Source organism: Leopardus geoffroyi, chromosome A2 (genome assembly GCF_018350155.1).
Source record: "Leopardus geoffroyi isolate Oge1 chromosome A2, O.geoffroyi_Oge1_pat1.0, whole genome shotgun sequence".
Lineage (NCBI taxonomy): Eukaryota > Metazoa > Chordata > Mammalia > Carnivora > Felidae > Leopardus > Leopardus geoffroyi.
In genome coordinates, this window is record NC_059331.1 from 12,868,034 (window position 1) to 12,890,963 (window position 22,930).

The 22,930-nt window shown below is 56.6% G+C and overlaps 3 protein-coding genes across 9 annotated transcripts; 2 read left to right on the top strand and 1 right to left on the bottom strand.

Moving 5' to 3' along the window:
* The first annotated feature begins 319 nt into the window (after window positions 1–319).
* On the top strand, window positions 320–8,026 carry BABAM1 (BRISC and BRCA1 A complex member 1). Of its 3 annotated transcripts, none has more exons than XM_045492478.1 (10): window positions 320–447; window positions 729–772; window positions 2,036–2,396; window positions 2,908–2,966; window positions 3,645–3,765; window positions 3,849–3,927; window positions 5,137–5,161; window positions 6,396–6,525; window positions 6,714–6,800; window positions 7,539–8,026. In XM_045492478.1, exons 3-10 carry the CDS (start codon window positions 2,097–2,099, stop codon window positions 7,740–7,742), a joined length of 1,005 nt encoding a protein of 334 aa, XP_045348434.1. In that variant the 5' UTR covers window positions 320–447; window positions 729–772; window positions 2,036–2,096; the 3' UTR covers window positions 7,743–8,026. The 3 variants fall into 3 exon arrangements, with proteins under 3 accessions (XP_045348434.1, XP_045348435.1, XP_045348436.1); XM_045492479.1 differs by having other exon boundaries at window positions 2,084–2,396; XM_045492480.1 differs by lacking the exons at window positions 320–447; window positions 729–772 and adding an exon at window positions 1,469–1,924 and having other exon boundaries at window positions 2,004–2,396.
* Window positions 8,027–8,760: 734 nt separating this feature from the next.
* On the top strand, window positions 8,761–14,085 carry ANKLE1 (ankyrin repeat and LEM domain containing 1). Of its 4 annotated transcripts, XM_045492483.1 has the most exons (10): window positions 8,761–9,300; window positions 9,373–9,525; window positions 9,975–10,080; window positions 10,180–10,324; window positions 10,552–11,325; window positions 11,487–11,664; window positions 12,417–12,576; window positions 12,682–12,811; window positions 13,069–13,197; window positions 13,555–14,085. In XM_045492483.1, exons 1-10 carry the CDS (start codon window positions 9,077–9,079, stop codon window positions 13,698–13,700), a joined length of 2,145 nt encoding a protein of 714 aa, XP_045348439.1. In that variant the 5' UTR covers window positions 8,761–9,076; the 3' UTR covers window positions 13,701–14,085. The 4 variants fall into 4 exon arrangements, with proteins under 4 accessions (XP_045348439.1, XP_045348437.1, XP_045348440.1 ...); XM_045492481.1 differs by having other exon boundaries at window positions 9,975–10,324; XM_045492484.1 differs by lacking the exon at window positions 13,555–14,085 and having other exon boundaries at window positions 13,069–13,521.
* A 1,998-nt stretch (window positions 14,086–16,083) lies between these two features.
* ABHD8 (abhydrolase domain containing 8) lies at window positions 16,084–22,402 on the bottom strand. Of its 2 annotated transcripts, XM_045492486.1 has the most exons (6): window positions 22,191–22,402; window positions 21,408–21,480; window positions 20,217–20,964; window positions 18,387–18,557; window positions 18,028–18,244; window positions 16,084–16,779 (listed from the first exon to the last, which is right to left on the bottom strand). In XM_045492486.1, exons 3-6 carry the CDS (start codon window positions 20,954–20,956, stop codon window positions 16,609–16,611), a joined length of 1,299 nt encoding a protein of 432 aa, XP_045348442.1. In that variant the 5' UTR covers window positions 20,957–20,964; window positions 21,408–21,480; window positions 22,191–22,402; the 3' UTR covers window positions 16,084–16,608. The 2 variants fall into 2 exon arrangements, with proteins under 2 accessions (XP_045348442.1, XP_045348441.1); XM_045492485.1 differs by lacking the exon at window positions 21,408–21,480 and having other exon boundaries at window positions 22,191–22,401.
* Between the last annotated feature and the right edge of the window lie 528 nt (window positions 22,403–22,930).

Genomic DNA, 22,930 nt, shown 5'->3' on the forward strand with positions numbered 1-22,930 from the left:
GCTAGGTCAGCTCCACAAATCACCAATCAGCCCCACCTCGTCTTCTAAATCCCGCCTAAGTCACCTGTGTTCAGTTTATCACATTGCCAGTGGCCTTCTCCCTCCCTGTGAGCCGACTCTTATTGAAAGCCCCACTTCACTAGGCCTTGTTCCAGCCTATCAGGGTAGAAGCGCTGACCAGTGTACCTGATTCGGCCAGAAACATAAAAGCTCTGGCTATTCTTCCTTTAACCAATCACATTCCAAGCCCCACCCCCTAGCACAGCCCCAGCCTATCAGCTTTCAAGGCTCACCAGCCTTCCCCAGTTCGGCCGTCCGCTCGCCTGACGGCTTGCCGGACTACATTTCCCAGGAGGCGTCGCGCCCGCGCCGCACTACTTCCGGGCTGCGAAAGATGGCGGCTTCCTAGCCAGCGCTCGACTGAGTTGGAGGGAGGCTCCGGCTACGGTGAGAAGCGGTTGGGTGCTTGCGGTCCAGTTCTTAGAGGTCCAGCCCCTAGCCTTTCCTGAGGCTTCCGCCTTCAGCTCTGGTTTCTCCTGCAGTTTTCTGGTTTCTCGTCCATCTGTCTTGCTGAAGCTAAAGCATTGTTTTCCTTAGAGATTGTGGGGGTTGCAAGGCGCATAGAGACCACAGGGACATCAGCCCCCACCCATGCCCAGACAGGGAAACTGTTGGTGTCCATCCTCAGGGACCTTTAACACCTAGATTCTTGCCCTTCCTTTGTGCAGACACCCTCTAGACAGCCCACTGTCCCCTGGAGACGAACCCAGAGGTAATTATTATTACTATTTAATTCTTTTTCTTTGTCCTTTTTTTTTTTTTTTTTTTTTTTTTTTAAGGGGGCACCTGGGTGGCTCAGTCGGTTAAGCCTCCCACTCTTGATTTCGGCTTAGGTCATGATCTCTTGGTTCATGAGATCAGGCCCTACGACCGGCTCCGTGCTGAATGTGGCGTCCACTTGTGATTCTCTGTCTCCCCGTCTCTTTCCCTCTCTCTCTCTGCTCCTCCCCCTCCTCTCTCTCCAAATAGATAAATAAACATTTTTTTAAAAAAGATTTTAGTTTTAAGTAATCGCTCCACCCAGCGTGGGTCCCCAACCCACAACCCCAAGATCAAGAGTGCACGCTCTACCCACTGAGCCAGCCAGGCCCACCCCAGCTAACTATTCTCTTCACCTTAAAATGAAAACTGCCAGTTACTTTACCAGCAAAAAGAGGTTTGGGAGTAGCAGAGAATTGCAATGCAGAATACAGGAGCTATAGCAAAACCTTAGGCAAGCCCAGAACAAAGGAGAGGAGTGCTCTTTTATAGAGGAAAGGGGAATTGGGGGGGGCTGTTAAAACCCCAAAATCCATCAGAGTACACTGGGAATTTGCAGTTTAGTGGCTTTTCACTGGCTAAGTTATGACAGTCTGTCATTGGCTGGGCTGTTGGCCAGGCACTGAGAAAATCTTTCATTTTCTTGCAGGGTTAGTAAAATACAGTCTTCCTGTTGGGAATGCGAGGTCTCTCTCTTGCGGTTGGGGTCTACGTTTGTAGTAGCGCGTGAGAGCGCCCCCTTTTGGCTTCTGCACTCCATTTTAAATGAAGTTTCCTGTATTCAGTTTCCCACAGGCATAGCCGGACCCAGGTGGGCAGAGATACAGCTGCCTTTCTCTGGGTGAGCAGCACTTCAGGAGGGCTGCTTGGAGGCAAAAGAGACTCCTGGAAGCTCTTGACTTCTGCCCTCCTAGCTCTGCAACTCTAACGAATCCCTCTTCCCTAATGGCACTATTGGAAGTCCCAGAGAGGCCCCTCACTGACCTGTGTTGGGTCATGTCGCATCTCTGAGCCATTCGTGGTGGCCAGCATTGTTCATTGGCCAAGGAGAGGGGCGGGGTTATCTCTGCAGAAAAAATGGGAGATCGTTACCTGAAGTCAGAGTGGATGCCCGGCACCCATTCCACAGATGAGGAAACTGAGGCCAGAGAGGAGTGAGTTTTACAGTCATTAGGCAGTCCGTGCCGCGTCCTGCCCAGTAACCAAATGTTTTTAAAACCCCTAAGGGGAGGAACCTGGCTTCCCCCAACCCTACTCCATCCAGCCACTCAGGGGCCATGGAGGTGGCAGAGCCCAGCAGCCCCACTGAGGAAGAGGAGGAAGAGGAGGAGGAAGAGGAAGAGGAAGAGTCTGCAGAGCCCAGGCCCCGCACACGCTCCAATCCTGAGGGGGCTGAGGACCGGGCACTGGGGGCCCAGGCCAGTGTGGGCAGCCGCAGCGAGGGTGAGGGTGAGGCGGCCAGTGCTGACGATGGGACTCCCAATCCTCCCGGAGCTGGCCCCAAGCCCTGGCAGGTGCCCCCGACAGCCCCCGAAGTCCAGGTGCGGACGCCAAGGGTCAACTGTCCAGAGAAGGTGGTAAGTGTGGGGCTTGGCCTGTGGCTACGAGGTGTTAGGGAACCGTAGGTTTAACATTCTTGCCTTTTGGGAGTCACTCTGCAAACAGTCACTTCGTAGGCGTTTTCTAGAGCTGCCACAACAAATCACCACAGGCTGGATGACTTAGCACAACAGAAATCTATCCTCTCACTATTCTGGAGGCCAGAAGTCTGATATCAAGGTTTGGGTAGGGCCATACTCCCTCTGGAGGCTGTAGGGAAACATCCTTCCTTGCCTCTTCCGGTCCTTGGGGGCTCCACACATTCCTTGGCTTGTGGCCACATCCCTCCAATCTCTGTCTTTCACACAGACTTCCTGTCTGTGTTGGAGTCTTCTTTCTCTTATAAGGACACTTATTGAATCAGGATCTTTATCTTATCTCAAGACCTTTGTCTTCGTTCCATCAGCAAATACCCTAATTTCAAAACAAGTCACATTCTTATAGGGCGTGTCTTTGTGGGGGATGGGACTCAATTCAACCTTCTTGCAGATCATCTGCCTGGACCTGTCAGAGGAAATGTCGCTGTCAAAGCTGGAGTCCTTCAATGGGTGAGAGGAGCATTTGGGGGCTTGAATATGCAGCCGCAGCTTGGGGCTGAGCCCAGAAAACTCATGCCTTCCTCTCTGAGGCCCACACAGCTTGGCCTGGCTTGGGGCTCGGCGCCATCAGAGTAGCAATGACACCTGGTAACAATAGAGCACAGCCCGTCAGGGCTCTGTTTCAAGCATGTGAGAGCTGTCACGTGCCACCCACGTCACAGCAATGACTCAGAAGCTCTGAGAAGTAAAGTGACTTGCTCAAGACCTCACAGTGAAAAGGCAGAGCCAGGATTCAGACCCAGGCCTAGCTGACCCCGAAGCCCGTGGCTTGAGCAACTGAGTCTCTGTGGGGCTGGGTGGCAGGGCCTGGATGGGGTCTAAGGAGTCCTGGGGGATATTGAGGACAAGCCTGCCTCCCCCTCACTGCTCTCCCTAAACATCTGTGGCCGAGTGAAAGTCTGGGGGAGACCTCATGCGGATCCATTGTGAGACCCAGGCTGGCCAGAGGAAGCCATTTGGAGAGGGCAGAAGCTGGAGAGGGGTGCCTGGGCTCTGCCTCCTCCCCGCGGCAATACCTGGGCCTCCAGTGCCTAATCCTGGAGTTAGCGGAGGGTTCCCTAGGATTGGCAGGTGAGGCGACACCCTCCAGGCCAGGAGGCCTTGCCTTAACTCTCTCTGCCTCCCCAGCTCCAAAACCAACGCCCTCAACGTCTCCCAGAAGATGATTGAGATGTTTGTGCGGACAAAACACAAGATCGACAAGAGTCACGAATTCGCACTGGTGGTGGTGAATGATGACATCGCCTGGGTGAGGCTGGGGCAGGGATCGGGGCGCCTAGGGGCTCCCCGGGGGTGGGGAAGTACCTCGCTGAGGCTTGTGCTTCCCCGCAGCTGTCCGGCCTGACCTCTGATCCCCGCGAACTCTGCAGTTGCCTCTACGACCTAGAGACGGCTTCCTGCTCCACCTTTGGTATCCTTCCAGGCAGGTGCCCTGTGGCGGGGGCTGGGCTGTTCCGTTGTCTTGGAACCCCCAGAAGTCCGGCTCAGGTCCAGACCCCAGTTGTGTCACTACAAACTTGGGCAAGTAACCTTGAACCTCAGTGTTTTCATCCCTCTGTAAAACGGGAGGCACAAAACCTTCTTCCCCCTAGGGTTGCCGTTAAGGTAACGTGTGTGTATGTTTGAGAGAGAGAGCACGCGCGAACAGGGGACTAGCAGAGGGAGAGAGGGAGACCCAGGATCTGAAGCAGCCTCCAGGCTCCGAGCTGTCAGCACAGAGCCCGACGCGGAGCTCGAACTCACGGACCGCGCAATCAAGATCTGAGCCGAAGTCGGACGCTCAACCGACGGAGCCACCCAGGCTCCCCTGCTGTTAAAGTCATAATACAGAAAAGAAGAAAAAGGAAAAAAAAGCTGATTTAGACTCTAGATGTCACAACCACACACGTGGTGTGGAGCATTCTGTGCAGGACCAAGTATACAGTTGGTGCTCAATAAATGGCAATACATGACTGAAAAGTCACAATCACTGTTATAACTCCCCCAACCTGGGCACATTTTATGTTAATTTGAACACAAAAGGCTCACATGCAGCCCAAAACTCAGATAGAAAATAAGTTAGAAAACAATGCTGTGGGGCGCCTGGGTGGCTCAGTCGGTTAAGCGTCCGACTTCGGCTCAGGCCATGATTTCGCGGTTCGTGAGTTCGAGCCCCGCGTCGGGCTCTGTGCTGACAGCTCAGAGTCTGGAGCCTGCTTCGGATTCTGTGTCTTCCTCTCTCTCTGCCCTTCCCCTGCTCACGCTCTCTCTCTGTCTCTTTCAATAATAAATAAATAAATGTTAAAAAAAAAAAAAAGAAAACAATGCTGAGTGTTAGGAGGTAGGGAATGGGGACACCCCACCCATGGCTCTCATTGTGAGGACAGCTGCCCTGGCTGGGAGGGAAAGAGGAACTTTGAGTCACCCAGGGTTTTCAGGACATCCAGTGCTGGCTTTCTGTTTTGTGATCTATGCTGAGGGAAAACAGGCTCAGACAGGGCAAGTGACTGGGCCAGGGTCACACAGCATGTCTCCTGCACAGTGGTACCCAGCAGGTGTGAAGGTGCTTAGGCTCTCCTGTCACCAGGATGATGCTCTGCCCATGCTCTGCCACCAGCCTTCTCCTTAGCATCCCTGCCAGATCTGGAAGGTCTCTTCAGCCTCATGTAAGTACTGCCTTCCCCTCATCTCGCCTTCCATTTTAGTCTGCGACGGCCCTGAGGTCCCCCATACCGTTGTTTTAATCCAGGGGGCAGCAAAGTGTCCGTAAAGGGCCAGACAGGAAACATTTCCGGCTTTGCAGGCCATGTGGTCTCTGTCACAGTGACTTTGATTCCGCTGGAGTAATCTGAAACCGGTCACAAACCATACCTATCCCAAGCGGCTGTGGCCGTGTACCAAAAAAACTTTACGGATGAACACTGGACTTTGAATTTCATGTCATTTCCACGTGTCGCAAAATGTTCTACTTTTGAATTTTTTCCCCCAGCCCTTTAAAAACGTAAAAACCAAGTTTAGCTTATGGGTCCTAGTAGTCCAACCCCTGTTTCCCCCAGCCCCCTAAAATGGGTATGGACCTTGTTTTGCCTCTTGCGTCGTGATTAACCTGGTACAATTGTCTCAGCAAATTTTGCCAGTGAAGCCGTCCTGTAAATACTCAGTGGAAGTCTTGCTGGATCAAAGGGGTGTGTATTTTTAACCTGCTAGGCTCTGCCAGAGAACCTTCCCAGGAAACCAGCCCTGTGTACCTCCCCCGGCACCGGGGTTGTTCGCGCTGCTGAAGGTTCTGTCTGATGGTGGCAAGAGGCCACCTGTTGCTTTCGCTGTGCTTTTCTCTGAGCCTTTTTTTTCATTCATTTGTAAGCCAGTCAGTGTTCCTGCAGTGATTTGTCTGTTGGTCCCCTTTGCCTATCTTCTAGGGAGGTGTCAGCTTTTTTCTTATTAACGATCAGATTTGCTTTTCACATATTAAAGACATCAGCCCTCTGCCTGCCTAATGCCCTCTGCCTAACGTGAGATCCAGCTGTGGCCGATGGGGGACCTTGGTGCTAACCTAGCAGATAAGATTGGGTCCCTGCCTTAGAGTCTTCTGGCTTGGTGGGACAGGTGCACCTGAGGTCAGCAATGCGGGGGGAGGGATGTTCAGGATCGTGAGGGTGGTCAGAGCAGGCTCCAGCTTTGGGGTCAGCGAAGTCTCCCTGATAGAGCAGGAGAGGTCAGGCAGAAGGGTGAGGCTGGGGAGGCAGAAGGAACAACATGTGGGAAGGCTCAGAGGCAGCAGTGAACTTGGGAAGGGTCATGTGGGGCTTTGCATGCCCATTGAAGGCCTGGGCTCTCTGAGGGTGACAAGAAGGGCGGATCCCCAGTGTTCTGACCTGTCCCCCACCCTCCATTATGCAGCCAGCAGAAGACTGAGCTGCCAGTCACGGAGAATGTGCAGACAATTCCGCCCCCATACGTGGTCCGCACCATCCTTGTCTATAGCCGTCCGCCCTGCCAGCCCCAGTTCTCCCTGACGGAGCCCATGAAGGTGAGTGAGGCCCGGGAGAGGGAGGGATATATGAAGCCAGCAGAGTGGTGGCTAGACACGAGGAGGGACTTCCTGATCACGAGAGCTGGGTGCCTATAGGCAGGTTCCCAGAGTCCAGGACAGAAGCTGGGGAACTGTCATAGGGGCATGGGGTGACTCGAGCCCTGAAGGCTGCTGTTCTGCTGCAGAAAATGTTCCAGTGCCCGTATTTCTTCTTCGATGTTGTTTACATCCACAATGGCGCTGACGAGAAAGAGGAGGAAATGAGCTGGAAGGTGAGAGGCCGTTGTGCGTGTGGGTGGCAGGTCGGTGTAGATGGGGTGTCTCAGAACCCACCTGCCCTGGGCCTAGGGAATCCCACCTCCATTTTGCAGCCCTGGAGCCCTGGCCCTGCTGCGTGTGGTCATTTAGTCATTTCACAACCATTTCTGCCTGGCTGCCATGAGCTAGCGGGGGCCGTTGCCATGGTGGCCCCTTGAGCACCTAGGGTCCTGCCACCTCATCCTTAGCTTCTCCTGCTTCTCTCTTTCTGCCTTTGCTCTCACAGGGCCCTGTGCTTGGAGCACCCTTCCCTCCGTGCCTTCCCAGGCCCTGCTGGTCCTTTATATCCCAGCCCTGACCTAGCTGTAGGACCTTGAATAGGCTATTTCCCTCTGAGCCTCAGTTTACCCAACTGTGAACAGGCGGAGTTGAGACTGGCTCCTACTGCTGCCTCGGCACCCAAACCAAAAGTCTCTGTTCGTCAGGGATGATTAGTGTGGGGGCTGGCGGTAGTCTGCATCCAACTGTGCTTCTCCAGACTAGGGGCTCCAGGCCTGAGACCTCCTGGAGTCCCTAACACTGGGTGGGTGGCAGGGAACATTTGCTGACTGTGGGAATGCTTTCTTTCTGGCAAACTCCTCTTCATCCTTCGGAACCTATCTCTGATACCCCCTCCTCAGGGAAGCCCTCCAGGGGCAGAGAGGGTCCATCAGGGGAACCTCTGCCTCAACAGCCCCTCTCTGGCCCCACAGGACATGTTTGCCTTCATGGGCAGCCTGGATACCAAGGGGACCAGCTACAAGTATGAGGTGGCGCTGGCTGGGCCAGCCCTTGAGCTGCACAACTGTATGGCTAAGCTGCTGGCTCACCCACTGCAGCGGCCCTGCCAGAGTCACGCCTCCTACAGCCTGCTGGAGGAGGACGATGAAGCCACTGAGGTTGAAGCCACTGTCTGAACCATCCCCGTGCCTCTCAGCCTTCCTGTGCAGCGAAACCCTTGGCTTGGAGAATGGTTCTCAAACCAGGCTCTGTGGCACCCTGATGGGGAAGGTTCCAGGAGGCTCCCGGGGGCACCTGGGGGCCCTGGCAAGAAACTCAAGAGTCCAGGAAGCATCCCAGGGACCCTGGGCACCCATTCCCGGTGTTTTCCAGCCCACATCCCGTCGCCAGTTTGTGAACTGTAATTTTTGTTCTTCTTTGTGTGTTTTGATCATCAAAGTAAAAATCTGAGAATCCCTAACCCAGCTCCACAACAGTTACCTTGTGTTCTGGGATCTTTTTGGTTGCAAGTGACAGAAAACCTACCCACTGAACAGAAGGGAGTGGCCAGGTTCTTGTAGACAAAAAGCAAAGTGCAGCTTCAGGCCTGGCTGCATTCAGTTGTTGAGACAATAATGCCATTGGGGTGGGCCGACCTGGCCAGAGTTGTGAGATGCTCCGGTTGGCCATGCCTCTGTTCTGCCACGGGATTACTGCTCTTTCAAGAAATAATACGGGTTTTTTCCAGAGAAAGGGAGACCAGAGACACACAACAGGTCTACGATTCAATTATCTTCCTGGATAATGAGCGACTGTGAATGAGAGACGGAGCATGAGTGGGGGAGGGGCAGAAAGCGAGGGAGACACAATCCAAAGCAGGGCTCCAGGCTCTGAGCAGTCAGTGCAGAGCCCAAGGGGCTGGAACTCATTGACCAGGAGATCATGACCGGAGCTGAAGTCCCACGATTAACGGAGTGAGCCACCCAGGTGCCCCTAGCAGCTAGATTCTTACATTAAAAAAAAGAAAAAAAAAACAAAAAACCCAGCTTTTCCTCCTTATGAGCATTTACTGGGCACCTATGTACCAGATCCCTGTGGTGAAACCCGTTCAATTTCACACCAGCCTGGAAGGGATTATTCTCCCATTTTGCAGATGGGAAAATGAAGGCCCTCAGCGGCCGGCACTCCAAAGTAACGGACTCCTGTTTCCCCAGGAGTGAAAACGGGCGACACGGAGATGGAGGTGGGAGCTGTTAATTGAAACCTTACGTGGTATCTGGGTCGTGTCCGTCGGTGGAGCCCGCCTGGGCAAAACGTTCCAGGAGACACAGTGGCATGTGGGCACCTCTGGGCCCGGGACGCAGCTCCACCTCCTCCGTCAGGGTGCGTTCACATTTCCCCGCTTTTGAGAGGAGATAATGACACCCTCGGTGGCCTCCACCCGCCCGGGTCCTTATCGGCGGCCCCAGACCCTGCTTGAGCGCCACTCGGTGTCGCGGGCCCCCGCAGGCACTAGAAGTCCCGAACCCTGATGTGGACGCGGGTGCGCCGTAGCTCCGCTCCGCTGGGGACACTACGCTCCGGAGGCATCCGGAGACCGGAGGCGAGGGGTGGAGCGGCGCGTGCGCACAAGGGAGCCGCGGGAAGTTCGAAATTGACGGGCAGGGCGACAGGGCCCGGGGGCATCCCGGGCATGGCCGCGGCGGCCGGCCTGGCGCGGCGGCTGCGGGCAGCGCTGCGGGAGGAGGAGCCGCGGTGAGGGCGAGGGCTGGGCGGGCCGGGGGGTGGGGCGAGGATCGTGGTCCACTCTGACCTCCCAGTCCGTAGGGCCGTGGAGGAACTGCTGCGCCGCGGCGCGGACCCCAACCTGGTGCTCGCGGATGGCGTGGCAGCCATGCACCTGGCGGCCAGAGCCCGGCACTCGCGCGGTCTGCGCTGCCTGGAGGCCCTACTGCACCGGGGCGGGGATGCTAACGCTCGGTGAGGCGGGGCCCGTACCCGGGGCGGAGTGATCCGCGCAGGGGAGGGATTTCCCGAATCCAAGGGCGAGAACTGGGAGTCCTGGAGAGGGCATCTCACAGCCCGAGGGCGGAGACTCGGGGCCCAAGGGTGGGGCTTGGGGACTTGGGGGCGGGTTCCTAAAGATCCAAGGGCGGGGGCTACGGTGCCAGATTGAGGGTGGGATGGGAGGTTGCGCTCGGGCCAAGTAGGGATCAAAGATTCGGATCTGGAGGTAGGAGCTCTAGGGTCAGAGAGCAGAGGTTTGAGTCTGGCCGAGGGTGCAGTGTCTAGGATCCAAGAGTGGTGTCTCAGGCTGGGGGGTGGGGTGGGGGGCGGTGGAGATAGGGGGCCGAGAGCCCGGTCTCCGGGGTCCGGAGGCGGAGATCTCATTCCCTCTTCCGCTGACCTCTCCACCGCTCCTGCCCCAGATCGGTCGAGGCGCTCACGCCGCTGCACGTGGCTGCCGCCTGGGGCTGTCGCCGCGGCCTGGAGCTGCTGCTGGGCCATGGAGCGGACCCGACGCTGCGCGACCAGGTGGGAGCCCAGCGCCCGCAGTGGCGGGGCGGACCCGGAGGGAGCGAGGAAGGGAGGGAAAAGGGCCTCGGGTGCCCCCTGCTGACCAAGCCGCCGCAGGACGGACTCGGGCCGCTGGACCTGGCGGAGCAGCAGGGGCACCAGGATTGCGCACACGTCCTTCGGGAACTCCAGACTCGGACGAAGACATCGACCCGGACCGGGGCAGAGAGCCAGGAGCCTGAGCCTGAGCCCGAGCCTGGCGGTGGGTGGCGCCTGCGCGTCCTCGGGGCTTAATCTCTGATCTAGTTTTGCGTGTCTCTCTGATGACCGCTCTCTGGTTCTGTCTCACACGCGGTTCGGCCGGTAAACTGTCTGCCTCCGATTCTTTCCCTCCTCCCTGCGACTCTTTCTGTCTGATCCAACACCCATCTCTGGCTCTGGCTCTCTTCACCCTTCCTCTCTGACCCTCCCTCTCATCCCCTACTTCAGGCCCAAACCCCTGGGGAAAGGGGCTGGACGCCAGCCCCTCTGGACTTCCCAATGTGTCGCTGGCCTTCATAGCACTGGGCAAGAGTGATGGCAGGGACATAGGCCTGGAAGCTGGCCCCAGACTCCCCCACCACCTGGCCCGCCCTGAGATTGCTGACAAGGATAGCAGCTTGGAGTACCCCCCAGGACAGTGGGACTGCAGCTCAGATGCCTCCTTTGTCACTGCGATTGAAGCTTCTGGAACTGAAGACCCAGCCCTGCTCACCTCCTCCTGGGCTAGGTCATCTCCCCAGACCAAGCAGAGACTCATGCCTACTATTCGACCTTCCCAGAGGACGCCAAGGTCCCCAGGTACCCCACTGCTGGTACATCGAGCTGCTGCGGCAGACAGGGAGGCAGAACTAAATACCTGTCTGCAGGCCCTGACTCTGACTTCGCCAGATGCCTCCCCCTCCCCCGTAGCCCTCCCCGACCGGAGCCCTGCACAGAGCCCCCCTCGGGAGCCACTGCCTGGACTCCCCCATGTTCACTTCCTAAAAGACGAAGAGTTGTCCCTCGACAGTGATGTGGCTGCCCTCTGGCTGACAGAGGATGAGGCGAGCTCCACAGGTGGCAGGGACCCTGTTCCCTCTCGCTGGTGCCCTCCAGTCCCTGCCATGACAGACCTGGAGATACTTCGAGGGCTCCGAGCACTTGGCAAGAACCCTGGTCCCATCACACCCTTCACTCGGACGTACCACCTCCGACGGCTGGAAGAAGCCCGTGCTGCTCCTGGTTAGTCTGTTCTGGGCATCCAGAGTCCAAGGAACTTCCAGGGATCCCTGGAGACCCCTGGCTCTCGGTCCTCCCTCCTTTATTCTTTATGTCTGGGAACAACCCCTTCATTTGTCTGCCTTGACTCAGTTTCCCCCACACACACACCCTGCCCGCCCCAGGCTCAGACTTTTCAGGGCACAGCCCAGAGCTGGCCGAAGCCCTGCGGACAGGCTGTATCCCAGATGCCCAGGCAGACGAGGATGTGCTTGCCCAGCAGTTTGAGCGGCCGGACCCCAAGAGAAGGTGGAGGGAGGGGGTCGTGAAGTCCAGCTTCACGTATCTACTGCTGGACCCCAGGTACTTGGGGCAGGGATCGAAAATTCTGGGATTGGTCTGCTTTGTATCCTTTTCTTTTTAAGTGTATTTATTCTGAGAGAGAGAGAGAGAGAGAGAGAGAGAGAGAGAGAGAGAGTGTAAGTAGAGTGGGGGCAGAGAGAGAGAGGGAGAGAGAGGATCCCAAGCAGGCTCCACACTGTCAGCACAGAGTCTGACGTGGGACTGGAACCCACGAACCGTGAGATCATGACCTGAGCCAAAATCAAGAGCCAGACGCTCAACCAACTAAGCCACCCAGGCGCCCCTTTGCTTTGTATCTTTAATATTTATTTGTTTATTTTGAGAGAGAGAGAAAGAGAGAGTGCATGTGCACGTGCAAGTCGGGGAGGGGCAGAGCGAGAGGGAGAGAGAAAATTCCAAACTGGCTCTGCGCTGTCAGTGCGGAGTCCGATGTAGGGCTCGATCTCACAAACGGTGAGATCACGACCTGAGCCGAAATCAAAGAGCTGGGTGCTTCACCCACTGAGCCACCCAGGCGCCCCTGCTTTGTATCTTTAAAAGGGGCACTAGCCCTGTCTGGTCATCAGCTCCTTTATCTATAAAAGGTTGGTTAGACCCCATTCAAGCTGCTCAGTGTCCTCGGAGAGCATCCACCGCTCTCTGCCCCGGAAGGGGCTCACTGGACTCGGATTCGAGTTGCTTTGCGAACTTAGAAACTGTTTCTGGGGCAACTGTCATCACTTCTTCCTCTCTGAGTGACCCCTTTCATCCAGGGAGACTCAGGACCTGCCAGCCCGAGCCTTCTCACTGACCCCAGCTGAACGCCTTCGGACTTTTGTCCATGCCATCTTCTATGTGGGGAAAGGGACACGGGCCCGACCAGATGTCCACCTCTGGGAGGCCCTCAGCCACCGCCGACAGCCAGGAAAGCAGGTGTGAGGATATAGATCAGGGTCATGGCAGGGGCAGCTGGGTCTTGGGGAGGTTAAGGAAGGAGGGGATTGGAGGACAGTCCCTGACCCCACCCTGGCCCACTAGGCCTGCCCCAAAGTGCGCCAGATCTTGGACATCTGGGCCAGTGGTCGTGGTGTTGTCTCCCTGCATTGCTTCCAACATGTGGTTGCTGTAGAGGCTTATACTCGAGAGGCGTGTCTTGTGGATGCTCTAGGTAGGTGCCTGACTTGTGAGGTGGGAGGAGTCATATGAGGGGCACTTGATCTACTGATTCCCTCACCCCTTTCCTCTCAGAGCTGTTCATTCATTCAGCCAATGAGCAATTATTGAGCACCAACTGTGTACCTTCATGTGCACATATTTTGCTCTTTTGGTTTGTCCCTGCTTAAGGGTAATATGCAGTGGGTTCACCGTCACTTCTGCCAGGGGGTTCCAAGGATGCCCCTGTGACCTCACCCCTAATCTCTCCGGGCATCCAGACACTGACCAACCAGAGACAAGGACACTGCTATGGAGTGGTGGCGAGCTGGCCACCCACCCGGCGACGCCGCTTGGGGGTGCATCTGCTGCACCGCGCCCTCCTTGTCTTCTTGGCCGAGGGTGAGCGAGAGCTGCGGCCCCAGGACATCCAGGCCCGCGGCGGAGTACTGGGGACTTGACCGTCCAGCCTAGGTAGAGATCGGGGTGTTTGAATGTTTCAGCTGCCCCATGCTGACATCAGCCCCCCATCTCCAGAAGGCAGCCCGGAGGGTGGGGGGGCAGGCAGCATGGCATATCCCCCCTCAAGCTGAGGGAGGACTTTGTTACACATGGACCTGCTGGAGAGGTAATGAGCTTCCTGTCATAGGAGGAGGACAAATAGGCAAGCAGAAGTTCTTTGGAATGTTCTAGTGCTTCCGAACATGCTAACGCTTTGGCAGTTTGGTCCCATCTGTACAGTCCGCTTTTATCTCCCAGACGCAGGGGACTCACGTGTGGGATGGACTGGGGGACTCTGCCGAAGTCAAGAGCCAGATTTCTCTGCTTCCCCGCTATGGGACCCCGGGCCAGGAATTTGTCGCTCTGAGGCTCAGTTTCCTTACTTTGTACAGTGGGGACAGTGAGGAGTGCTACCTCAGAGGGTCATTGTGGAGATGGGAGTAAACGAAGCCATGCAGTGCAATGTGTGGTTCAGAGCCCGGCACTGAGCCAGAGGCAGCCCGTCTGCCCTGGTGGAAAGTCTCTTGGGGAAGGGAGGTGCCATGATGCTCTCCAGGGGCCGGCTGTGTGTGGTGATATGTGGGCAGAGCTGGGGAGGTCGACAGGGTGTGGGTGAGCGACCAGCCCTCCCCAGGATAGCTGTGCAACTCGGGCCTCCGGACATTGTTTCTCTGCCACTGTTTCTTCCACCATAAAATGGAATAACTAACCGCCACTTCCTGGCGATGCTGTACCACATCAGACTTCACATATGCTTAGAGCTTTAGTAAATGCCAAGCTGTCATCCTGGTGAGGTGTTGGCGGGATCATTTTAGTTTCCAGAAGTAGCTTCTTCAAGCTTTCAGTGTATTTAGATTTGGGAGGATCCGCCGCCTCATTGGGTTGATTTCCCTGCCCATCATCGTGGCTCAGCGAACCAGGTCCTGAAGGGGGCGGGAGGTAACCTGCGCTGACGTTCCCACCCGCCTCGATTCCTGCGGGCTGAGCCTCTGGCTACTGGTGGGGTGTGGCTGGTGTGGTAATTAGGGGCCAGGCCTCTGGAGTGGGTCGGGCTCTACCATTTTGTGTGTGAGTGGGGGGACTCAACCATTTTAACCGAACCAAAGAAACTTCTCTAAGCTTCTCGTTCCTCACGTGTAAGACCCGGAGTCTCTTGGTAAAGTGATAGCAATGAAAAGTGTGCCATATGCCCAGGAATTCACCAAGAAGTCACTGGGAAAGAATCCAGAGACCCCACCCCCACCCCCCAAAAAGACCCCAAAGAGATGGGCTTTGTCTAACCGGGTTTCCCAAGGTGGACCCTAGTGTCATTTGAGGCCAAATTCTTCTTTGCAGTAGGGGCCGTCCTGTGCATTGTAGGATGTCAGGACAGCATCCCTGGGCTCCACCCACTTCCTCCCATCCCCAGTTGTGGCAATAAGACATGTCTCCAGAATTTGCTAGGCGGGAACACTGTCTCAACCAGAACCCCACGCCAAACTAAAGGTGGGCTCACAAACCAGTGGGGAAAGGACCAAAGATGCAGTAACTAAAGGGACAATGCTCTCCCCTCACCGTCCACGCAAGCCTCGAGACACATTAGAAAATACAGAGGAGGGGCGCCTGGGTGGCTCAGTCCCTTGAGCAATCACTTTGGCTCAAGTCATGATCTCAGGGTTTGTGGGTTTGAGCCCCACGTGGGGCTCTCAGCTGTCAGCACAGAGCCCACTTCGGATCCTCTCTCTCCCTCTCTCTCTTCCCCCACCCCCTCTCCGCTCCTCCCCCCTTCAAGTGTGCGCAGATGTGCCTTGGCTCTTTCTTAAAAAATAGACATTAAAAAAAAAAGAAGAATATAGAGGAGTGGGCGCTTGGATGGCTCAGTTAAGCATCTGACTCCAGATTTCAGCTCAGATCACGCAGGGCCTGCTTGGGATTCTCTCGCTCTCTCCTTTCTCTGCCCCCCCCCCCCCCCCACCGCTCCTGCTCTCTCTCTCTCTCAAAATAAGTAAATAAACTAAAAAGAAAAAAGTAAGAAAATATAGAAGAAATCCTTCTGCCAAAAATGAAAAAAGATTCATTGGCTCCAACATAAAAATTCTTCACGACAAAAGTGGCCTTAAACCAAGTTGGAAGGGGGGCGCCTGGGTGGCGCAGTCGGTTAAGCGTCCAACTTCAGCCAGGTCACGATCTCGCGGTCCGTGAGTTCGAGCCCCGCGTCGGGCTCTGGGCTGATGGCTCAGAGCCTGGAGCCTGTTTCCGATTCTGTGTCTCCCTCTCTCTCTGCCCCTCCCCCGTTCATGCTGTGTCTCTCTCTGTCCCAAAAATAAATAAACGTTGAAAAAAAAAAAACAAAAAAACAAAAAAACCAAGTTGGAAGATAAAGTGGATGGAGAGTAAAAGGTACCAAGTTGCCCTGTAGCGTGGGATAAAAGGGACTCAACGAACATGGTGTCAGGCACTTGGCACAGAGCTTTGTATACAGGTGGCACTCAATTATGACTACTGCAACCCACGCAACATCTACTGATCCTCACCTTAACCGCTGTATGAACCTCAGTTGGACGGCCTCCTGCCTTCCAAGGACAGGGAGCTCACCACCTGTCTCTGCTCTGGGAATACTGCCCAAGAAGCCCCTGCATTCTGAGGAGGGAGGGAGAACTCGGGAAGTAAGCCTGGACAGCCAACGCCCTTACTTCTCTGCAGTTCATCTCTGAGTGGGTGGGACCCTCATCAGCCCAGCCTGCAAGATGGGGAAACTCAGGCTCAGGACGACCCTGCCCTGCGGTCACCCAGCACAGGTCCGGAGACTCAGATTGTCGCTTCTTTTTATTGAGTTACAAGTTGAGATGTGCAGGTTCAGTGGCGCCAGCCCCCCCCCCATCCCTCCCCTCTCCCTTGGGCAACAATAGCTCCCAGCGCCAAGAAATGGGGGGTGGGGGGGGGGGGTCTCGGGCAATGAGGCGGGGCCCCGAGGGTCCCAGGATCAAGCACGGCTGACACGGAAGACAGAGAGGGGGTGGGGGGGCCTGCCTCGGCCGTGGCGTTGAGGGGCAGGGACTTCTGTACAAGGTCATCCTCCACGGGGTTTCTGGCTGCGGCCCCAAACACCGATGGGTCCGGCAGGATGGAAGCGGAGAGCGGTGTATCCACTTGGCTCCGGAGAATGCCGTGCCCCACCCAGCCGGCCTGGGGGCGTCTCCCTGCCCTGACTCCGCCCACCGGAGCGAACAGCCCGCCCAGGTGGTCCGCGCGGCGGACGTGGGGCTGCTCCTGGCTTCCTCCTGCTGCTCCGCGGCTTACCAAGCGATGCCCGATGCCCGGCCGGCCCAGCGGCTACTTCTTCTCTTCTGGGGGCGCGGGCAGGGGCTCGGGCAGGGCCTTGGGCGAGGGCTCGGGCTCCCAGAGCAGGAATTCATGGAGGAGTGTGTTGACCGTCTCCGGACACTCCAGCATCACCATGTGGCTGCCTTCATCAATGAGCTTCAGGAAGGCCAGCAGCAGGATCTGCGGGGAGGGGCACAGGCTCAGGGTGGCCAACGTAGAATGGTGCCTCGTGGGGCACCCAAGCCCACCCCCACACCACGCCTGCAGCGTTAGGAAGTCCCTCCTATGCTCTACCCTTCATCCCTCTACTTCCATCCAAGCTGGACGCAGAGAATTGCCTGCCGCCCCAGTGGAGCTCGACTCAGTGTTCATTCAACATTTATTAGGTGCCTACGATACGTCCAGAGCAGGCTTTCTCAACCCCAGCACTACTGACATTTAGGGCCAGATCATTCTCCATGGTGGGGCTGTGTCCCATGCCCTGTGGGATGTTGAGCATCGTCCCTGGCCTTGACCCACTAGATGCCAGTTAGCAGTGCCTCACTCCCCTCAGTCCACAGTGTGACAACTTTAAAAAGCCTCCAGACACTGCCTCATGTCCGTAGGGAGCAAATTCACTGCTGGGTGATAATCCCTGAGACAGACAGAAAGGCAAGGTCTCTCATGCCGGAAACCTTAACTTTGGCATTCCTGACACTTGTTAGGGGATCATTCTTTACCGTGAAGCCATTCTGTTCATCAAAGGATGTTGAGCAGCATCCCTGGCATCCACCCACCAGATCGCAAAAGCCCCTCCTCCCCATTCATGGCAACCAGAAAAGTCTGCGGACATTTCAGGGGCACCCGGGTGGCTCAGTCGGTTGGGCGTCCGACTTTGGCTCAGGCCATGATCTCAGGTGGGTTCGAGCCCCGTGTTGGGCTCTGTGCTGACGGCTGGGAGCCTGGAGCCTGCTTCGGATTCTGTGTCTTCCTCTCTCTCTCTCTGCCCCTCCCCGGCTTGTGCTCTGTCTCTCTCTCAAAAGTAAATAAACATTAAAAAAAAAAAAAAGGCCGCAGACATTTCTGATGTCCCCTGGGGGCCAGAATCCTTGCTGGTTCAGAACTGCTGGTCCAGAGCTATTCCAAGTGCTGGGGATCCCACAACACTTTCCTGGTAGTCTCTGACCTAAAGATCCTCTGGCCCACCCTCTCCCAGAATTCTGTATTGCGTCCCTGGTCACTTATACAAACCCCAGTGGTAAAGAGCACCTTTGATGTGCAATGGGGAAAGCACATAACCTAATACCTGTCCAGGGCAGCCCCACGTTCTGGATTCCTCCCTTAATCTTAGCCCTCAATTTCCTGGGGCTAGAGCACAAGGCACAGTCCACCTGGGGTGCACACACGGGGGATCTGCGGGGTGTGGGGGTCAGGGGGCCAAGGCCCTACCTCAGCCATGCGCTGGTCTTCCTCCACCGGCACAAACTTGTCGTGCATGCCATGGACGAGCAGGACGGGCACAGTGAGCTCAGCATGGTAGACCTCATCACCTTCGGGCCAGTACTGGCCGCTCATCATGGCTCGCAGAACGAAGGACGACACATTGAACGCGTTGCCCTCTTTTAGCAGCTGCTTCTCTTTGGCTCCTTGGCGGGCAAAGCCGGCCCTGGTGGTGGGGAGGCATTCCTGGAGCCCTCATGCCAGCTTGGGCCACCGGGGGTGCCCCCCAATGCCAGTCCAGCAGTACAGCCCCCCCTCCCACCCAACTCAGGGAGATGCCAGGGTCGGCCAGGGCCAGGGTCACTCACTTGAGAAAGCTCCAAGCCAGGCAGGGTGACAGGCAGTGCAGGACGCACGTGGGCATGTTGAAGATGGAACAGAAGCTGGGTTCCAATGCTGTGGGGCCCCCGCCGTTGATCATGATCACCTTGTGCACCAGGTCTGGGTACTCATGTGCCAGGAACGTGCAGAAGGAGACACTGTCGGTGGGGAGGGGGGTGGTGGGGAGGGTTGAAGGGTGGGAGTCAGCAGGATACAGTGAGTGAGGGAGTTAATGCCCTCCCTCACTCAGAGGCAGGTCCTCGAGAGCCAACATTCCTCCCCGGGGGCCCATGGGCACTGGATGGGAGGGATGGGTGTGGCATTTGAAATGCCCCCAAATTGTAAAACTATATATGTGTTGAGGGTAAATTTTTTTTTTCTTCTTTTTTGGAGAGAACTTTCCAGAACTTTCCAGAATCCAGAACTTTCCTCAGATCCTCAAAGCCACCATGACCCCCAAAGGGGTAAGAGTTACTTATTGTCAAGTGTTAAGGAAGCAATCCGATGAAATCCTTTGGTTTCCCAGAGAAGGTCCCTGTTTCCTATGTATCCGTTCCCTTTAAGGATAGTCTGTCACCAGCTTCTGAACGTGGCACGTCAGCCTGCCTTATGCAGGGGGAGGGGTGCAGCCTGAAGAGAGAGCCCCCAGCGGTCCAGTTCCTGTGGGCTCTAGCCATTCTGTTTTGTAAACTAGTAAACTAGTAACTAAGTTCACCATTGGTACATTTGTAAATTATTTAGCAAATAAAGTTTTACCGGAACACAGCCACACCCATTGGTTTACAGTTATGGCTGCTCTTTTTGCTATGGCGAAAGGAGAGTTGTAAAGTTCCAACAGAGATGACCATACGTCCTGCAAACCTAAAATGTTTACTCTCTGGCCCATTGAGAAAAAAATTTGCCAACCCTTGCTGTAAAGAGGGACAGGATACGATCAAGAGTGAGGTGGGCTTAACTGTGCCAGGGTGGCTCAGTCCAGTAAGTGTCCGACTTCAGCTCAGGTCATGATCTCACGGTTCGTGGGTTTGGGCCCCATGTCAGGCTCTGTGCTAACAGCTTAGATTCTGTGTGTCCCTCTCTCTCTCTGCCCCTCCCCTGCTCACGCTCTCTCTCTTTCTCAAAAATGAATAAACGTTCACAAAATTATTTAAAAAAAAAAAAAGAAAGAAAGAAAAAGGAGAGAATAGTACCCCTTGGCAGTGATCAGGCACCAAGGTCCAGTCTCCAAAGGAGTGAGCACTCACCTAAATGCTAGATGGTATTATCTATCACCCCTTTAAGGGAGAGTGAAAATTACAGCAACCTGCATCCTTGGAAAAAGACTTTACAGGATTCTAATTAGCCCTTCCTTGGAGACCTTGGGGTCTTCAGAGCAACTGCTTTTTGAACTTGAAGACAGTGGTTCTCAGCCAGGGGTGATTCTGCCGGCCAGGGGACCCGGGGCAATATTTGAAGACGCTTCAGATTGTCATGAACATCACCAGGCCGTTGCGCCAGTGGCAACCAGCGGGTAGAGGCTAGGGATGCCGCTGCCACACATCCAACAGCCACATGAAAGCCCCTCACAGAGAAGAAAGACCTAACCCAAGATACCAGCGGTGCCGGGGCTGAGAAACACGGCTTTAAAACAATATGAAACGATAGCAGTGGCGGCAATCCCTATCTTGCTACAGATGTTAACGAGATTTTTTCAAGGAGAGGAAGCAGCGTTTTGGCGAGGGGGTGTCCCGTCCTGGCCGCCCTTGCCCCCCCACCTGCCATCTCTCACCCCCCGCCCGCCATCTCTCACCCCCATCCCCGCCCCAGCGTCGGCTCACCCGTAAGAATGTCCAATGAGCACGTTGCGCTTCTTGGCGTAACGCTTAAAGATGGCGCGCATGTCCTCTGCCAGCGCATAGAAGGTGTAGGCTGCGGCCACCTGGGGCGCGGAGCTGGCCCCGTGACCGGCCAGATCGGGTGCCACCACCTCGTAGCCCAGGCGCACAAAGAAGTCCAGCTGCTCCTTCCAGATGGCCAGGGAGCCGCCCACACCGTGGATGAAAAAGAGCACCACATCGGCCTGGGCACCTTTGCAGCTTGTGATGCGCTTCTCGCAGTCAATGTGGATGGTGCGCTTGGGGCGCCGGGTTCGCCGCCGGCGGCCACCACTGCCACTTCCGGCGCTGCCCGAGCCCGAGCGGCCGTCACTGCCTGCCGGGTCCGCCAGCTCCACCTCTAGGGCGGCCGGCGGCTCCCCGGAGCCATTCTGCCCGTGCAGGAGGTCAGCACGGGGTGCCCGGCCCAGGTTCTCCACCAGCAACCGCCCGTTGCGGTACACGGTAATGCGGCGCTGGCAGCGGACCAAGCCAGACCGGTCCCCCTGGGCAGCATCTGGCAGTGGTGGAGGTGGGTTGGGGGCCGGAGCAGGCCCGGCATGCTTCACCCGCAGCACACGGCCAGGCTTGACCTCCACAAAGGTGTAGCCATCACTGGACTCGACGCTCTCCAGCGGCCCCACAGCGTTGGGGGGTGCGCCCAGTAGGCAGCAGAAGATCCCGTCCGTCACCCCGGTCAGCATGGCGTGTCCTGGAAGCGGGGCCACATCCATCTCAGGGGTCATCTACATGAGGAACCCTCCACCCCCACAGCACCCAATCCCTGCACCTGGGGCAGGTGAGCTGCGCTAGGAGGTACCTTCTGGCCCCCAGTGTTTGGAGGGCGACAGCCAGTCAAGCACCAAGATGTTTAGTCTAGTCAGTGCCTGCATGGTGGCTGGCCACCCTCCTGGGCTAACCTAGTCTATCCTGGAGAGAAGGACCTGGCTATGGCTGACCCCAAGAGGTGTCCATAGGGAAGGTGGTATAGTCAGGGGGTGCTTCTTGGAGGAGGAGACATTGTAGCAAATGAGGACCCCCCCCCCCCCCCGGCTGAGGATTATAGCAGTTATGGCTTCCTAAGCCCATTCATTCATTCATTCATTCACTCATCCATCCATCCATCCATTCATGCACACACTGTCACTAACTTACTTTATGCTTCTGAAGGCATCTAAAAAGGTGCAGATTCCAGCGAGCCCCCATCCCAGGCCTCTGAACCTGGCTCCTGAAAGGTGAGGCCCTCAGGGAGGGAGTTAGGGACTGAGCTCCAAAAGGCCTTGTTCAGCTCCCCAAGACCCAGACTGGGTCTGTTTCACAGAGGGACAAGCTGAAGCCCGGACACTCTGTACGCCCCCCCCCCCGACCCCCAGTCAGTGCTCTGGTTTCTGGGGGGTCTGACACACAATCCCCAAAGGTGATGAGGATGGAGAAGGTAAAACCCTCCCTGGGGGCTCCAGGCCTCCATCCTGCTCCCTGGGCTACCCCCCCCCTCCGTGTCCATGGCAACCACAGGCTGTTACATAACTCAAGGGGGATACCCGTGCAGCGCACCCCCATTGTCTACGGCCTGGAGATGGGACGAACCCCTCCCCCCCACCCCCGTCCCCATCCTGTGAGCCCTGGGGATAAGACACGCCAAAGGCACGGCCTGTGATGGCCCAGACTTGATGATAGAGGGGGAGCAGGTCTCGCTTCTCACTCCACTGAGATCCCAACCCTGGATTGCGGAGGGGGACGCAAATGCGCCACGCCAGGTCCCCTCCCCAGAGGCAGATGCCTGCCTCTCGGTTGCTAGTCAGCCCTGCGGCGGGGTTGAGGCCACTGGGGCTTCGTGGGTTCCTAAGAGCCCGAGCACTGGCTTTGTGCACACCCCCTTCCGAAGTGGAAGCCCCGGGGACCTCGTGTCCCCCCTCCCAGAGCCCACTCCCCGCTCACCTCATCGAGGGCCCCGTAGCCCAGGGCAGGGCGGAGGGGTCCCGGGCGGAGAATCCTGCGTCCGCCTGCGGCGCCGTTTTACATGGTGGCACGGGGTCGACCCAGGCGCGTCTACGCGGGCAGCCTCGGGCCCACGGCGGTCAGCGCGGGGGCATCCCGCGGCCGCTCAGAGAGCCGGCCCTTTAATTCTCTCTCCGGGGGGGGAGGGCCGCATGCCGACGGTCAGGCACCTCGGCCAATCACAGCTATGAACCGACCTGGCCTAGTTAGACTGCCAATCATAGGCCGCAGCTCGGGGATGGAGGCGGGCTCATGAAGTAACGACCCCGCCCCCTTTAGGGGCTTAACAAGGTGGAGGGAGGGATTGGGCCTGGCCCCAAGGCCGAGAAGGGGGCCCAAACTGGGGTCTGCGGAGCTCCCGGGAGGTAGCAGCTGGAGCCCTTTACTGCGAAGAGGATCCCCTCGGCTAGCCTCTGCCTCCAAACTGCCCTGTACCCTCCAAAGGGGGCCCATGGTCCTCTCTCTGTGCTGACCTTTCTGTTCTAGAGGTTCCCAGATCTTTCCAATTTCAGGTGGGGAAACTGAGGCTCATGAAGGGCACAAAGTCACAAGGCAAGATGTGGGACTGTAGGGCAGAGGTGGACTTAAAACCACGGCTTTGTGATAGCAAGTCCCGGAAATTATTGTTCGTTAAACCTTTAAACAGATGAATTGGAATTTCACACACGAGCCAGTTTAAC